Source organism: Gouania willdenowi, chromosome 4, assembly GCF_900634775.1.
Source record: "Gouania willdenowi chromosome 4, fGouWil2.1, whole genome shotgun sequence".
In the NCBI taxonomy this organism is placed as follows: domain Eukaryota; kingdom Metazoa; phylum Chordata; class Actinopteri; order Blenniiformes; family Gobiesocidae; genus Gouania; species Gouania willdenowi.
Genome location: NC_041047.1, coordinates 20,252,113 through 20,270,718, shown reverse-complemented (window position 1 = coordinate 20,270,718; position 18,606 = coordinate 20,252,113). Strand labels below are relative to the sequence as shown.

The 18,606-nt window shown below is 37.5% G+C and overlaps 1 protein-coding gene across 4 annotated transcripts in view; it reads left to right on the top strand.

Moving 5' to 3' along the window:
- The first annotated feature begins 6,050 nt into the window (after positions 1 to 6,050).
- tpm4a (tropomyosin 4a) overlaps positions 6,051 to 18,606 on the top strand; it is a 31,378-nt gene continuing 18,822 nt past the window's right edge. For 2 of the 4 annotated variants that reach the window (XM_028443594.1, XM_028443597.1), the window contains exons 1-3: positions 6,051 to 6,159; positions 9,126 to 9,264; positions 10,663 to 10,788. In XM_028443594.1, coding sequence (XP_028299395.1) covers positions 9,151 to 9,264; positions 10,663 to 10,788 — 240 coding nt within the window. In that variant the 5' untranslated portion in view covers positions 6,051 to 6,159; positions 9,126 to 9,150. Of the gene's footprint in view, positions 6,160 to 9,111; positions 9,265 to 10,662; positions 10,789 to 16,149; positions 16,684 to 18,606 lie in introns of those variants that run through there. The other 2 variants (XM_028443595.1, XM_028443596.1) reach the window with 2 other exon arrangements.

The following is an 18,606-nucleotide window of genomic DNA, read 5'->3' as shown; positions in this document are numbered from 1 at the left end:
TGAGAGGACTTTTGGGGAGTTTTTTTTACCTTAAAAGGCCATGTGGAGTGGAACAGTGGTTTCCTGTGGGAGGGTTTTCCTCTCTCTCACTCTATAGCTGGAAGCCAAGCCCATCCTCATCATCCTCTCTCAACTCTAGCCTGTTTTAGCCACGCCCACACACGCACACAACCCCACACCCCCCCCCTCCCCCCACTCAAAGCAGAGTGGTGAAATCCAGCCAGATGTTTGTGTGTGTCCTGTCCATGCTGACCTTGGAACAGGAGGTGAAAACGCAGTCGGTCAGGTAAACAATGACAGAGGTAGAGAGAGATAAAAGAAAAACAGTGAGGAGGAAGTGAGGACAGAAAAGATGTCTGCAATTAAAGTTTGGGAGGAGACCGGAAATAAATGAGGGGCATTAGGAAGGGGAAGAATGTGAGGCGATGATAGTCAAAAGTACTGAGATCAGTTAACGTTGCCTTAGAGCTGCCTGCGTGTCGCCTGCTGCTCAGATAGTTAATGATTTAAAAGGATGTTGTCCATATAAGGTTTGCACTGGACTCACAGTCAAACAGCTGGAGTGTCACCACTATATCAACATGATGTCATAGCAAACTGTACCAGCCCATCGTTCCCTTTCCTTTACCGTTAAATCCATAACTACACGTTAATCATTTCAGTTTTTTAATGCTCATTCAAACACGTTTTAACATCAACCACTCACGGCTACCACAGACACAAAACACACACACACACACACACTTACACACTCGTAATATGAGCCTGCACTGACATTAAGTGACTAATGTGCATTCAGTCAAGCTCACACACAAACAGTAAATAACCCTCATCTCTCAAGACGACCATGACACCGCTTCAGTATCATATATTGTGGGAAAGCTCAGGGTTTTACAGGTAGCCACCCAGTTTGCAGCAAATCTAACAATAGAAAAATGGTGACCATCAAGAAATGGTCTATTTACCATTTTGACAGAATTTATTGTCATACTAAAAGATTCATGACATTATAAACTGAATACTGCCTACAGCCAGATACAAATTCTTTAGCTAAAGTGCAAGTTTCATACTTTAAGTCAACTATGATACGACTATGACACTGTTTCAATAAAACAAGAATAAAACAAACGCATAAGACGAAAATAGAATTCCTAAAATTCAAAGACTGTTTGTCATCGGTTACAAAAGGTGAAAAGGCAGAAACAGTCTCAAACAGTTAAGCGAGAGTGACAAATCAAGACAAATAATGACACAACTGGTACCTTAATAACACAACCAAACAGGGTAAAAATACAGAATTATCACACAGCTGTGCTCTTATGTCGCAAAGCATTTATTTATTTGTGTCAATAAATCATCCTTATCTTAATCTTGAAGTTAGGAACACAATCAAAGGAGAGCGCACTGGGACAGCAGCAGAATGACTTAGGCCATGGAGAGAAAAAAACCAACACAACCCAATCTAAACCACATTCCCACGCGCACACACCCATTCAACTAACAAAATAACACGCGGCATCGCCAACAAGCAGATTACAGACAGGTGAGCACGGAAACGGATGGAGGGAAAGAAAGGGCGGAACAACAAAGACAGAGAACAGCACGCCTGTATTTAAATTCTAATAAATGGTTAAATAAAACTGAAACTCTAGAAGCAGCGTAACAAAAACTATAAATAAAACCCAGCATGGGAAAGATGCATCATTACATAGATAGTGACTGTGAGACAATAGAAAATAATATCTTGCTAGGAGTATTCAATACATTTCACCAAATGCTCTGACCTCATCACTTCAAAATTCATGCTCACAGAACAAACTGTAACCCTCTAAACCTGAGCTGCAGCTTCATTTTCTTCTTTTGCATCACTACACTGACCCATTGTCCTGTAATTACAGTCCTGTGCAGCTCATTGTTTACTACAGCAGTAATGTTTGTCATAATTATGAATGAATGAATGAACGGACAGACCCTTATTTTAAATTAATGGAATCAAATTTGAAAGATAGAATAGTCATTGGGTTAGAATACGTGTCAAAATTAAAGACTGTGGGCCAAGTCCGGCCCTCAGAGCATCTAATTCAGCTCACAGCAGAGAATAGAGAGAAACCATGATGTGTAAACTCACAAATTCAATGAAACTCCACAATATTTGCCAGGACTCACAGTTTTCCCATGCCTAAATCATTTTTATTCTCAAATTGTTGAAAGAACTCTCATTTTTTGCTGAATTGTTCCCAAATTATATGAAAATTGTTCACAAAATCAAAGATATATAAAGTGAAGATCCTGCAGGGGCTGATATCTGTCGCCCAGATAACACGCATACGTCTCGCCAATGTCGGCCTCAGATGGTGCTTCGGCATTCTACTCCTAATGCGTCATTTTTTGTGTTTTTTTCCCCCCAAAATGGTGATACCACTTCTAAAATTGTAGAACTGTAAAATTTGCAGCCCACCAAACTGGTGCCTATGTGGCTCCTAAACTAAAATTAGTTCATTAATGTACATCCAAAAATAAATATGTGCACATTTGTTTACACAAATCGATCCCTTGCCACCTTAGAATGTGTTTTAGGTTGCCTCAAAATAAAGAAGTTCTGACATGCAACTCATGATTGACTTGTTAGCATTAGCATTAGCAATGATCCACACATTTGGAAAAATCATCCCTTAGCAAAAAATAGTATACTTGAAGTTCATTTTATTAAGTATGCTTGAGTATAAGTATACCAAGTATACTATAGCCCATGTACTTGTAGCGTACTAAAAAGTGTACTAATTTAATACTTTTTTGGACTAAATTGGAACGTTTTAAGTTTATAAAAGTATACTTTATAAAGTAATTTTAAGTTTAGAAAAGTACACTTTCAAGTATACTCATCTGTATACTACTAGTATGCTAGGTATATACTTCTAGTCCACATTTCAGTTTATTAAAGTATACTTAGAGTATACTTTTGTGAACTAAGAATAAGTATAAGGTTTAGTATTAAACTATAAGTGTAAGTCTAAGTTATAATGTACTTAGTCTTGGACTCTTCTTTATAGTTTTCAGTATAATCTAAGTATACTTCAATATATAAAATATAGTATATGAAAAGTACACTTCAAGTATACTGCCTCAGTTTTAGTATAAAATAAGTATACTTGTAGTACACTTGAATAAACTAATTTTTGTTAAGGGATTGCACATGCCTGTGAGTGCAGTTGGGTGTATGCGATAGTGAGTGACAGTAGGTAGGACGGTATTAGGGGATCAGCGTCATGCAGAAATACGTCGATCTGCCTTTGAAGACAAAAAGTCAGTCCCTAGGAGTGTGAGTCTATGTGTGTCACCACAGTCCAGGTGGTGTCCTGTCTAGGAGAGTCACGTGGTGTGATTACACCCTCAAGCTAAAGGAGTTCACTTACATACCTGTACAAAGGGAACGGCTTGTTGTACTCAAAAATAAAAAAAGGGTTCATTTAACACTCGTTCAGCACTTTTTTACCCAGTATGTAAAGTTCAGGTTTTGTTTATTGAGACAAGTCTCCCGACATGTCATTTGTCAACTGTCATTCTTCATCAGAGGAGTTCTGCTGATTGCCTTTGATGATTCTTTTGAAGTTTCACTTAACTTCTATAAATATTTCCAGCGAGATTCATTGTGTCTTCTTTTTGAACTGGGTGTTAAGTTGAGGTTTCTTTTATTCACACAAAGTTTTTCTTTATCCATTTGTCAGTAAACTGTTACTCATCAATAAAGAACATTTGGTCTATATCTGCATTTACACAATATCTTGTGTTTATGTTTAGCAGATTTACATTGTTCTTCTAATCTTAACTAAAAAATCTAATAAAAAAAAAGGCTTTATCTTTAAAATTTGCACAAACTTCACTGTTCTGAAAGACTATATTGAAATGCTTGTTCAACATTTCAAAAAATCCACTAAAGAGAGTCACATTTTTTTTTTTTTTTTTTTTTAATGGCGATCTTGTAGATGTATGGTCTTGTCAAAATTTAGTTTAATATCAGTCAGATGTAAGGAGAACATGCAAACTTTGTTTAGACAATCTGGGATGGGTTACACCAGTTTTCTCCCTGGTTCCATGTTAGTTCAATGGGCGGGTGGGGGTTGTGAGCTTTTCAATTACAGAAAACAACGTGCGAGAGTTGTTGACATTTTTGGCAATAATTTCAGAAAAGTATTGCTGCCTTGCTTTGAACAAGCCATCATTGAATTTTCACAGACTTATTTTGTATAGTTCTAGATGAATTTGGAGTTTTGTTGATCTCCATTTATGCTCAGCTCTTCTACAATCAGATTTCAAATTCTGCATTAGCTCAGTCCTCCTCCAAGGTGTTTTCTGTGTGTTTGGTTTTCTCTTAGTTTTGATTGGAGCCACCACATCTATGACATTACAGACTTTTGTATTAAACTCATCCAAAAGATTATCAACTGTCTCACCACTCAATGTTGGTGTCATTGCTATGGCTTCCATAAACTGTGCACCTGTGTTGTCATTTATGTACCTTTTCTTTAAACACACAGAAGTAGTGGGAACAGATGTTACAGTCTCTAAGTCAAGAAAGACACAGAAATTATAAGATAGAGCTAAGTCTCTTACATCAACAGCAGAGATATCAACACCTTTAGAGATAACCAGATCCAAAGTGTGACCTGGAGTGTGTGTCGGACCAGTCACATGTTGTATAAGACCAAAAGTGTCCATTAAAGCATACAGTTCTTTGGCAGTATTGTCCATGTTATTGTCTACATGAATATTTAAGTCACCTGTTATTATTAAAAAGTTGTATTCAGTGCATACAACTGACAGCAGTTCAGCAAACTCATCCATGAATTCTCCAGAATATTTTGAGGGTCTATAAACGACTAAAAACAGAACTCTTGAATCACCCTTCAGTAAGAATGACATATATTCAAAGGAGATAAAATCACCAAATGTTATTTCTTTGCACTGAAATATTGATTTAAAAATGGCAGCAACTCCACCGCCTTTCCTGCAAGTACGACAGTTATTTAAATAAATAAAGTCTTGTGGTGCACTTTCATTGAGAATAGTATTACTGATACCATCATTCAACCATGTTTCATTAAGAAATAAAAAGCCCAAGTGATGTGTCAAAATAATATCATTAATTAGTAGTGACTTGTTAACAAGAGATCTAACATTAAGAAGAGCTAATTTTAAAGACTTTACTGGAGACACTGGTGGACTTTTTGGATGACATGTTATAGGAGTTAAATTTTTATTAAACTTTTTGCTTTTCTTTAATTTCACAATTTTACCTATGTTACCTGTCAACACAGGAATTAAAGAAGCTGCATTAACTCCATAAGGCCCTGACTTTTTCTGGTTGTTCCTAAAAAATAAACCTATTGCAGTCTGGACCCAGCACACACCAGAGTGATCCTGGGAATGGTATCGTCGAGGAGGGATGGGTGGTGCAGATTGCTTCTTTAGAGAAGATAAGATGGGGCCGTGATGGGGTAAAGGGTGGGGTGTCAGTCTTGTGCCAGCCAGAACCAGCTCATTCATCTGGGCAATTAAATCCAAGAAGGCAGGGGTAGGAGAGAAGCTGGATGAGGTGGCAGTAGTGAATTTTGGGGTGAAGCAGGTGGGCCCTGCAATGTGGGGGTTGGGTTGACCTCTTCATTTTGGCGATTTTGATTTCTTGCATGTGTAATCTCACACAGTAGATTACACATGCTGTCAGGATAAGTGGGTACAGAAGTTGAATAACTTAACTATGATTAATTGTATTCCTGAAGTAGACACTTTACTAGACATGGTTGTTGGGAAGCATAAGTGATGTATATTTTTGTCAGCGTTAAAAACTGATTACATTTTATTCTTAAAATAAGGAAGAAGAAAAAAAAAATCTTAGAATACAGTTCTTATTGTGTATATATTGTTGATAACTGTACAGGTATTCACTTTTAGTTTATTAAAAAAAAACTCACAACCACTTTTTAAACCACAGCCTTTCTGTCCAAACTCAGCCACTGCCTTTATCAAACATAATTACTACTGCAAATATAATTGCAGTAAACTGGTTAAACTGGTGCCACACAACTGTCCAGATAATAAAGCCTATACACAGTCGTTTTGAGCTTGTTGCCACGGAACAGCGGAGCTAGCAACTGCAATAATGTGAGTACTTTTATGATTTTATGTAAAACAACAATGGCTGGTGAATATTTACAATCAGAAGTTGGTTTGATGAATAACATGTACAAACCTAACCAGACCTGAGGCTAACAATAGCAGCTACAAGGCTAGAGGCAGCTATTGTTAAGCACGCAATGAAATATAATAAAGACGTCTGATCTGAAACATTGACAAATTACTATTATTGACTTTTAACAATGGTAATGACTATCTATAACAGAGACAAGGCTATATACCTCCAATAGAATCAGGTTAAGCATTTAAGAAACGTGTTAAACTGATTGTTCTTCTGATCTGGCTTCTATGAGTACTGCATAGGACTAGTTTCACAAATGTTTTAATTTACATAATGTGTTTAATAGTCTTAATTGTTCCCTTTTGTTCTCACTAACCCTTTAATATCTGCTTCACAAATCTCAAGATCTTAGATAATGTTCCATTTTTCCTTTTCACTGCTTTAAACAGTGTTAACTTTAAACAGCAATAACTCTTTAAATGACTCACATTTGAAAATCAATTCATTAATTCATTAATTTATTAGACATCGACAATGCTAGCATTAGTTCAGTTCAGGTGTTTACTTGTCTTCTGTTGCTTCCAGTTCTTTTGCTAGTAACATAAAATGTAAATGACACTGTATTATTTAGGACATTAATATAATTGAAGTATTCATTTAAAAGTAGCCCAATTTCTTTCATTGCTGGTAATAAGCACTTTGTTTCTTCGGATAATAACACAAGCATTGTTTAACTGGATTTTTATCATGTATTTATTTTGTTTTGTTAAGATTCATTGTTTTTATTATTTTTATTTTATTATAATTTTTGTTTTTTTATAATAATTGTGCCATTTCTGAAGTCAGCTAATGTACTTTTGGTCCTGGAAATGAATTTGTACATAAAACATCCAAAAATATAGCGACTGTAGCGAATGTAAAATGGACCAAATTCCATTGTGTTGCTTAGTAAAGTTGCACAGTCATTTTAAATCTCCAACTTTATTAAAAGTGAATTGATTAAAAACCTTTAAAATTACACATTTCAGTTGACTAATGTCACCTGTAATGTCATAACTCATGCTTAAAGATGATTATTTCATTTAACACCTTGTCTCCCTATACCTCAAATTTGGCAACATAATCAAGAAACTTCAACAAGCACTTTGTTGAAGTTTCTTGTGATTTATTGACTAAAAGGCCAACCAATTTGTTTGTAGATTTTGCAACTCTGCCTTGTTATGTCTTGGACTAGTCTTTATTTGATGAAAAATGTTTGAAATGTAACACTCATAGGAGCTTAACATTAACACCAATCTGTGGGTTCCTTTTGATAAAATAACAATTACAGGAGGTCGCTAAAACACACACACACATTGGGCAAGATGGTTTGCACTGCACTCAATGACCTCTCTCACCTGTGCAAGGCCAGATCTGGAAAAGTTCATCTCAGATGACTCGACCCACCCTTAGCACACCAAGTTCTCACTACTTCCTTCAGGTCAGATGATGGCAACACTGCAGCGCAAGACAAACAGACTGAGAAACTCTTTTGTTCCTGCTGCTATAAGTCACCATACGTTTTATAATTCCATCAACGTATAACTTATCATTCTTCATGAATGGGTATGTGTGCAGTTTATAAAACATGTGCTCCCTGGAGGATAACAAACAGCTCTCAAACTTAACCTAAGGACTTCAGCAGTGGTGCAGGGGTAACAACCTTTCGTTAAAAGAACCACTGAAGGTGATTGGCGATTAAGCCACAATGTGGAAATATGATATATACATAATGAGTCATCTACCTGTCCTCAAATATCTACACACCTGAAATGTACGTTGTTGCATTAGTGCATCCTGAATTGTGAAAAAATAATTGTAAAGAACAAAGGGATGATGTGAAGAGCAATGTATCATCAGCAAATGGTCGCAGAAGAAAAGAAGAAACCACTCCTTATTCTCTTTCCATTTTGATTTACAACTCTGCTCCCAAAAACACGTTTAGCCTTTATGACAACACAACAAAGCACCTCGCTCAGAAAAACAGACTATTTATAACTCTAGCATTTAGAATTCTTTAGTTTACCAATTATTTGAACCTGTTCGACTTATATTAGTCAACACGACATCTCAGATGATGTTGTCTGACTTTTATTTACACAAGTAGTGATTTAATAACACATTGTTATTTGCAGAAGCAGCCTGACCAAACAGCCCCTTAAATGATTATCCAAATATCTTTTTCAAACCTTCCTTATCTTTCGAAACCTATTCAACATGCTCTCTCTAACCCACTATCTTTTTCGTTGTGCACACATTTGCAGGTCCTAGATTGTTAGACGCATTTGGCTATTGATGAGAAGGTAACAGTAGAAACACAACCTGTGTGTGTGTGTGTGTGTGTGTGTGTGTGTGTGTGTGTGTGTGTGTGTGTGTGTGTGTGTGTGTGTGTGTGTGTGTGTGTGTGTGTGTGTGTGTGTGTGTGTGTGTGTGTGTGTGTGTGTAATGTGGCCCTAAAAACCCAGCAGCCCAAATAAGGAGATCTGCCACAGTTCAAGAGTAAGTGAAGTGAAGTGGAGCAGCCACATCATTTCTGTTCGATATGGCGGAGTGAAGGAGTGATAACCAGGGCGTCAGGATAGTGTGGACGCCAAGTGTGAGAGGAGGGATGAAAGGAGGAATGGACAGGGAGAGAGGATTAAAGGAGGGGATGGACAAAGGTATGGTGAAAACATAAAAGGAGGAGGCAGAGGCCGGTTCTGCTGGAGTTGAAATAACGTGCCATGTAAGGCTCAGCTCACCATCCCTGTTCCCAGCTCTGTGTATCCCCCTCCCTGTTTGAGTGTTTATGTAGCCTATCTTTCTCTGCTTCTCTGCAGTTCCTCCTAAACCTCATATTTACTGAAATCTGGAAACGAAAGGAACGACCTTTTGACTTTCTGCTTCACTATAGAAAGAAATTCAAGCAAGCGACCACCATGGAGGCCATCAAGAAGAAGATGCAGATGCTGAAACTGGACAAGGAGAATGCCATCGACCGTGCGGAGCAGGCAGAGACTGACAAAAAGGCGGCAGAGGACAAATGCAAACAGGTAGGAACGAATAAACAAAACTATAGAGAAATTTATGAATTATATGGGATTTCAATGAGGACACAAAAAGAAACCTGACTTAGAAAAGGGTTGACTTGTTAGACAATCACCAATACATTTTATTACACATTCTAACGAAAAGGTTGTTTTTTACGGGGGGAGAATAATTTAAGTTCCTTGTAAGACCATTCCATGTGCTTTCCTCTTTAGCCACTTCTTAGGATGATCATAACATTGATACCAAGCCTACCAGTTTCCTAACTTTCATCTCTTCAAAATTCTCTTATATTCCTTATATTATCTAAAGCTGAATAAATGTCTCCTTTTTCTGATCTGACTTCATAAATCTATATTTGCACTTTTTTAAGGATTTAAACGATCAATGCTAAAATGTAAACTCCAAGATTAATTAATACAGTAGTTCTTTCTACTAATGCAATGAGACTGTGTTGAATACACCTACACACACAACTAAGTCAGATACACCAAAAGAGTTAAAGAGTTAGTCTAAAACACGTGTCAAACTCAAGGCCCGGGGACCAAATCCGGCCCTTCAGAGCATCTAATTCGACCCGCAGGAGAAAGAGAAAATGACAGAGAAAACATAAATCACTGTGTAAACTACCAAATATTTCTGTTGTAAATTGTTTTCTCAAATTATTGAACAAAAATTTTTTTCAACACCCCTATACTAACTAGTATTATGGTCTGCTTTTATTATGGCTACCAAAAAGCTTTAATGCCTCTGGACTAGTTTTCAAAAAGAAAGGGGTATATTAATAAAAAATACACACAAGACAACAAACACACATAGGGGGAAATAGATTATGCACACCCAATGTGATTGACATGCACACGCATTGGACTGAGGGTTCCAACATCTGTGTGTTCTCTCTGATAACAGCTGTATTTTTAGACACCGTGAATGAACATTATCAGATGTTCTTCATGGGCTGAGGGGGAAGCACTGATAAAGAAAACACAGCCTGTCAGATGACAGCGTGTCTGTGTGTCCATACAGGCTACAGGAGACAGGATTAAACCCTGCATTCCTGCCATGACATCCTCTGATGGTGAACCATTAACATTTGCAATGTTTCTAAACATCCCAAACACAAATTACCCAGAGGAGCTTCATCGCTGGCCTAAAACTAAACACATGGGTTTGACAGACTGGTCTATTAATCAGGCCAGATTACCCTACCAAAGTCTAACCAACATTCTCTTTAAAAAACACAAAATCTACATTTGTCAGAAGCATTTTTAACAAAATAAGGATCCACTTTAGAATATAAGGTGATTCAGGTATCATCAACGAAACTGCAACTGAAATTAGAATACGACAGAATACATTATCATGAAATGAAACTGAAGTAAAGTGATTATTTCCTGTTATAGCTAGAGGAGGAGCTACTGGACCTGCAGAAGAAAATGAAGCAGACAGAGGATGAACTGGACAAGTTCTCTGAGGGCCTGAAAGACGCTCAGGAGAAACTGGAATTGTCGGAAAAGAAGGCTGCAGATGTGAGTGAGGCCCAACACGCCCACACTGAGCATGTGCACATGAAGGGGGTCGGGGGTCATCTCGCTTCACCTAAAAATATATCAGGGGCAACCCTCATGAGAAGCGAATTACTTAGACACAACTTTTGATCTTGGAGCCGTATTTTGAGACATTGCTGTACATGCCGAAAATAACACGCATCGACTAAAATCTAGAGCCCAGTAGTCCAACAGCTGGAAAAAACAAATTAACTTTGATCCTCTATGAAAAGTTTGGAGCACTTCAGAGAGAGAGAGTCACATTTCTGTGCAGCCAGTCCTGAAAAGAAGAGCACATGGTTAAACTTCAATCTCTTCATACACACACACACAAACACATGCACACACAAGCACTGACACACACGTACACACACACTTGCATTCAACATCCACAGGTTCATATGTCGCTATGAATGTGTACAGTCAATTTATTCATATTTCATACTATTCCAAAAACAGAAGCTGTGTGTTTTATTCAGGTTAGCATTGCTGCCTTGCATGCTAATAAAAATGATGGGTTCAAGCCACAAAAGCTATAAGTTGTGCTACTGATACAGATGTGCTCTTTGAGATTTGCCATCTGGCGCTTGTGTTAAGCCACAGGAGGAGGTTGACGGGGCATATGTTCTGGTTTGGAAGAAAGACACTGCCCTGACCCTAGATACTTTATCTTGGCCCAGATATTGGGGACTGTATGACGACAGAACAATAATTCATCTTTATTTATTTTATTTATTTTATAGATTTGAGCCCTTATGCTATTTTAATTCAAGACCGCCAGGGCAAAACTAATTGCAAGAGTTACGGTAATATGAGTGTTTGTGTGTATCTGAACAATTTTGGAAAATAATCTAACTGCGATTTTTTTTCCTCAATATTGCGATTGCGATTTAATATGTGATTATTTTTTCAAGGTCTTCTTGTCAAGTATTTTTCAATAAACACAAGCAATAAATCAATCTGTTTCATAATAAACAATTTAAAATTTATTTAAAGTTTAAATAAAAATAAAATGTCAATTTTAAAGCACAGATAACAAGAATAAAGTAAACAAATCTGTGGCTAACTTACTTCACGTTTCAAGAAACATGTGAACATGTGGACTGAACTTCTGAAACACTCTCTGAACTTAACAGGACAGTACAAGACAGGACAAAATAAAAATAAAAAACAATTGCAGTGTTTGCGATAAGAAAATCACGTTTTATGATATCGCGATAATATCGCAAATGCAATTAATCGTTCAGCCCTAGTATCTGTGTGTTGGACCTCTGATGATGGACTGCAAACCTTCTGTTTATAGTGAGAGAACAAAGGTTGAACTAGTAAAGCAGGTGTAAAAAAAATGAATGGATTGCATGTGTCAGATAGTAAAATCTCAACAACCTGCCTTGTATGATACTCATACATAAACTTGTAATGAGACAAGATCTATTTCACATATTATGAAGATTATTGTACAGATTATTTCCTTTTTAATTAGTTGAGAAAAAAAAAAGATACAAACAGATCTGCATGTAAGGGTTCATTAATCGATTTCTCAATTGAAGCAGAACCTTAAAGCAGATGGTTCTTCTGTAGCTAATCCTGAAAATAATTACTGAAGATAAAGTTTTACACTTTGGGTTGTAGCTCTGCCAACATCCCAAACCACATGGCTGTGGTTGTTCCACATTAAAACTATGACTTGAAAGCCTCTTTATACACTTGTTTCTTCGATAGCTTATGTTCAGTGTGACAGAAAGCCTGAAAAAAATGGATGAAAGTTCAAGAAAATGTCAAAAAAAAAGAGACAATACACCCGTATGTAATTGAAATTTCATATTAATGCACCCAGAGAGTCATTTCAGTCAGAAAAAGAAGCAAACTGAGCACACAGAGATACGACTGTCATACCTAGCTTGCGCTGAGATGTAGTATTGTTTGAGTTTTCTTGAGGATATCCCAGGGAAATGCTGTGTTGTACTACACACAAAGAAAGGGAAGTGTCTGCCTCTGAACACAGAGCCAGGGGCTGACATGTGCTGGATTATCCTCGCACGGTAATTAAATAAACTCTGGGAACAGTTCTCAACAAGGCCACATGTAAAAGTGGGTCAAATGGGCCCCAGGAAACATGTTTGTCAAAGTCGAGGCTTGAATCTGGCTCGGAGTAGCCTCCACATTGCATTTTAGAAATGATGTGGGGATAAAACGTTAAGACGAAAAGTTCAATCTGTCTCTACTTACTCTTCTACTCATGTCGTAGTGAATCTGTGTGGCTCCGAGCAGATGAACTCCACTCCACATGTCACTTATTAGCAGCAGCAGTCAAGTCATTACACATTTGAATTGTCACAGAATAGGCTGAAAACCTGGAGGCCAGTTCGAAACTGTCCAACAAGCCAGCGCACTCATTACCAGGAGCTTGTGCAGGGTTTTTTTTTATCTTTACACTTATTGCCAACTCTGGACGAGTAATTGGAAAACAATGCAGAACAAAACGAATGGACTTGTTACTAGTAAAGGCACAGCAGAGCCAGTTACAGTTTCAGGGTAAAGTTGGTCAGTGGTGGAGAAAGCGTGAACAGGCAGGGGGACTGTGGAATGTGTGGAATGCGGTTAAGGCAAACAGAAAGCCCCACACTCCTGCGCCTAATGAAATCGATGCTTCCAACTTTTCCGGTGCGAGGGCCAAATCAGAGAGAAAGAGGCTCAATCAACATATGAGACTGATCGTGAACAGCAGGACTGAATTTGTGCTGAGCCTAAGCTGGGCTGGAATTTGTTTTACTTACCCATCCACCCAATGTGTTTGCTCTTAGGCCGATCATGTGATGAAGAGATGAAGAGGGCAAACACACAGTCAGAGGAGGGGGTGGGGGGGGGGGCAGTGAAACATAAAGGAAGGACCATCAATCAGATTTACACCCTCATCTGTAAACTGGTAGAAGGTGTTTACTTGGTCCCTGTTTCAAAACAAACAAAACAGTTTATTACAATAAATAAATAAAAAAAAATATTATATCTGGTTCTAATCAGTCAGGTGAAATCTAAACAGTTGCAGGAAAATAATTATCTGAAAGATAAAAAAAATACAAGAGACTATTTTGATAAATGTTATAAAGATTGCTGGTGAAAAGCACGAAAAAAAACCCCCTAAAACATTTACAATCAGGGTATTTAAAAAAATCTGGCCGTAGGCAGGATTTCAAACGTTGCTAAAGAAAAAAAAAGCCCAACTGTTTTTAAATCTAACATTAAGAGGCAAAGCAAATGTTTTTGTATAGCGTATTTCATACACAAGGCAAATCAATGTGCTTTACATGACCAAAAAGTGCAACAGAAAACATTCAATAGCTTAAAATCTATAAGAACATTAAAAAAAATAATAATAATAAATAAATAAAATAACATGGTTTGTTAAAATCATCAAACCCATCTGCCACTGACATGTTTATTAGTTTAATTCAAACTATTTATGTTGGGTGGCAGAGTAGACGCTCCATTGGTATCTGTCATTGTGTCCTTTGGCAAGGCACTTCACCCACATTGCCTATTATGAATGTGGTGTGGGCTTGAGTGTTGGTAGTGGTCGGAGGGACCGATGGCGCACTATAGCCTCGCTTCTGTCAGTCTGGCCCAGGGCAGCTGTGGCTACAATTGTAGCTTATTACCATCGTGTGTGGAGTGAAAGAATAATGCACATCAATTTAAAGCGCAGTAAATTTCTATTCAATCTATTCAATCCAATGCATTATTATTATTATTATTATTATTATTATTATTATTATTATTATTATTATTATTATTTAATGGTTGAATGGAAAGATGGATTAATATTGGGGTGAATGTTATTAGCAACTTTCCCTCTATGCTGATTAAACCTAGAATCTTCTCCCTTGTAGGAAGAGGTTTTTATGGAAAGAAATCCTATCTCCTTCCCTAAAATCATGCATTTGCTAATATTTCCTGAAATGACTTTAGAAATAAACATGTATATGTCTGTCATTTTTACCTTGCATCTGTTTCCATAAGAGAATTTAAATTAAAATAAATGCCTTGCAAAGATCATCTTGTGCATAAGCAGAAACTGCTGGGGAGACCAGACCCGATTGAAAATGATAGTTGGCCCTTCCATTAATAATTTGCAGAATATGTACCAGAGGTCGGCAACCTTTATCAGTCAAAGAGCCATTTGGACCCGTTTCCAAAGGAAAAGAAGGCATTAGGAGCCACAAACCCTTTTGACATTTAAAATGAAGATAAAACTGCATACAGTGTTGTTGTATTTTTTTTACTTGTATGCTGTATATACATTTTTTTTATTTTAAAAGCTATTTGGTGCAATCTAGAACAGTATTTCCCAACCAGGGGCACTTAAACACTAGTGGTGGGAACCTCTGGGTACCTCACGATACGATACGATACAAATCTCACGCTATGACGATACTGCGATTATCAATATATTGGTCAGAAATCAATCTACGATAATCTATGACATAACAAGAAAAAAAAAAGATTAAGTGAAAAAATACAATCTTTATTTTATATCTCTGAAAGACAATAAATTGAAAGAGTGTCCTATGAACAGTGACACTATTTTAGTGCAACATTTCTGTAAATAAGTGTCAACATACCAATGTAAATGATTAAGTATCTCTAATAGTGCTTTCTGTAAACAAAAAGTAGGGTATTTCTTACCAGTGACACCATTATAGTGCAATATTCCAGTAAACAATATATTGGTTCCTTCAACAAACAGTGATAATACATATATACCTGCACATTTCAGTGAAAAAGCAGAATGATTTAAAAAAAATAATATTTTTTAAATTTAAATAATTTTTTTAAATCAATACTTAACGGGAGCATATCGATAATCGATCATGCGGAAAGAATATCGCGATACATCGGTGTATCGACCTTGGAAATATTTATGAATCCCAGACGGTGCTCACCAAATATTTAAGCAAATGTATTCACTAATTTACATTAATGCAAACTTGAAATTATTTTTTACCTTAGTTTTACTAGAAAATACTAGTTGTACCAGCCTTAATATGATTAATATTTAGCAGTACAAAGTTAGAACATTCTAGATGGCTGCTCATTATACAATGACGCTAAACTTTATGGTGGTAGGTGGACAAGAAAATAGCTGAAACCGGCTCCGCCCACAGCTGTTCAGTGCATGGATGTGCGTGTCAAAATGTCACATATTCATTAGAGACTGAAAGGATAATTTATCCGTCAAACCGAGTTAAATGAGTAAAGTGTGAGCTCATCCATGATGGCAGCGTCGCTTAGGCCCCGCCTCCTCTGACCTCATCCTCTCACTGGCTCCTCCTCCTCTTCCTCAGTCTGAGCTCTCCGCGCTGCTTCGGTAATCTTCAGTTTCCCGGTGTCTGGACCAAAAGTAACGCCGCTTCCTCACATTCCCAGCTACATTTGACCCTCTGGAGCCTTGTCCGTCCTACAGAGCACAGGGACACTTTTGGAGACCACCTGGACCTGCTCACCTCCTGCTTATGTAACTTTTTCTTTTTTGCTGCACTTCAGCGACTCATTCCAAGAACTTTTACCCTCGGAATAACAAACGATTCATTTCCTTAACATTTCCAGCCGTTTTCCATTTGTTTGTTGTTCTATAAAGTCTTCCGAACCGACCAAACCTACAGGAAGCAGCCAAACACTTGGACCAGTATTAGTCGTAAGTGTGTGTTTTTCTACGTGTAGTCTTAAAGTCAGGAAAAGCGGCGCACAATGGCAAGTGTGAACTCTCTGGATGCTGTTAAGAGGAAGATTCAGTGTTTGCAACAGCAGGCCGACGACGCAGAGGACCGGGCTCAAGTCCTGCAGAGGGAACTGGACGGAGAACGGGAGCTCCGAGAGAAAGTGAGAACGACATACTCTATTCTTCTACTTATTCCCTTAGTTTTATTTAACTCCATCCTGTCAGAAGGTCTACGGTGCTATTTTACTGCTTGAAAGACGCCTCTCGGGCCTTAAGTTTATGTCATTGATTCATTCGCGGGCGTGATTGTGCCACAATGCAAGGCGTTGGTCCACGATAAAAAAAAAAAAGAAAAAAAGTTAGGATTCCTGCAGGTCTGTGCGCATGCGCAGTGTCGCGCCTGCCCCACAGGCCTCCGTAGAGCCACAGTGACTAATGTGGACCACGTAGACAGCATTGGGCCTTCTGATCACCTCACAATCTGCACCAATGGGCTTCTACACAGACACTAGTCATACATTTGATCAAACAGATCTAAATGTATGAATATTTATGTCGCAGGTGGTGAAATCTTTTTCTATACTTGTTTAGGGGTGGCTACAGTTTGTGGTTGAGGGCCCTTCAAACAGGCCCCTGTGATCCCTGTCTCCACAGATGTCAGAAAAATACAGGGTTAACAGTGAGCCTCCTCTGTTATTAAAGACTCACACATGGGTGTCTGAGAAGGTTCCCTGTTGGAAAACAAGTCGAACAACTTTGGGTCTAAAGAAAGTGGACTGAACGAGCAGTTTGGATCATAGTCATCATCTGATCTTTACTGACGTGAATGCGTACCAGATATTTCTTAGTATTCAACGGCATTTGACCCAAGTGCACATGTTACTTACCAGTATATTTGTTGTCTTTAAGATTATCATGGAACATTGCTGTAACACCATAATGTAACAATTGAAAATGTATTTAATATAAATATACATTTTTATACAACTGTAATGATAAAATAAGCATTCTGGGATAGAAAAAAAATGCCTACGTGTTATTTGCATCATCAAATTATACAATGACAGTGTGATTTGGGAATCGTCATTAAAATAATAATTTTTTTTTAAAAAGAACCATAAAAATGAGTAACGTTTCATTTAAATTTTCCTTTTGTTGAATAAAACCTGTAAAACGTGACAATTTCTCACGTCTCAGGTGAGGTTTTTTTAAGTTAAAAAAGTCAATCCTTAGAACATCTACAATACAGATATCATGTAAGTACAAATAAACATGTAATCAATGTTAAAATTATTAAGGAATTCCCACTATTTTCCTCTTCATTGGGACCCAGGTTAATGAGAACCCAGAACTCGCCTCCTGTTAAAGTTGGCACACCTGTTCCACGCGCCTGTGTTTGTTGTGTTGTCATGTACAACAGTTAGAGGTTGTTCATATCACATTAGCTACTAATATGTTTGTTCTTTTTTATCTGCTTGATAGCAAAACAATAAGTCGTCCTGGTAGAGAAATTTAGGTCATATTTTGACGTATTTCACTCTGTAATCACTTGAATACCATATTGCTATCACTATGGTAACACAATGCAGAAGAAGCCACAACCTCATATATGCAAATATTACTACTTGACACATGTTGGGTATTCACATAGTATTACACAGTTCAATCTTTCTTATTCATCCTTCTCCTAGACTTATGTATCCTGTTTAAGGTCACATGACAGTGGAGCTGGTTTAAGCTTTCTCTATGCATGGTACACACTTGATGTGTCGCCAGTCTGTCTCAGGACCAAGACACAGAGTAGATAAGAAGAACCACTACCACAGACATTTATTCCTAGAGTCAGTTTTGGGACTACATTTCACCTTGCATAAATGTTTGATTGTGTAAAGCAACTTAAGTACCTGGAGGGATGACATGTCGTCTCATGGAGAAACTTGTATCTTCACACAGAAAGTCTACTTTAAACCAATGTTGTGCATGCACTTCATGTGTTGCAAGTAGTTGCACAATTTTGCCTAAAATTAATTTTAGGCAAAATTATTTTTTTAAATTTTTTTAAAGTTCCTCATTCTTCTATAAAA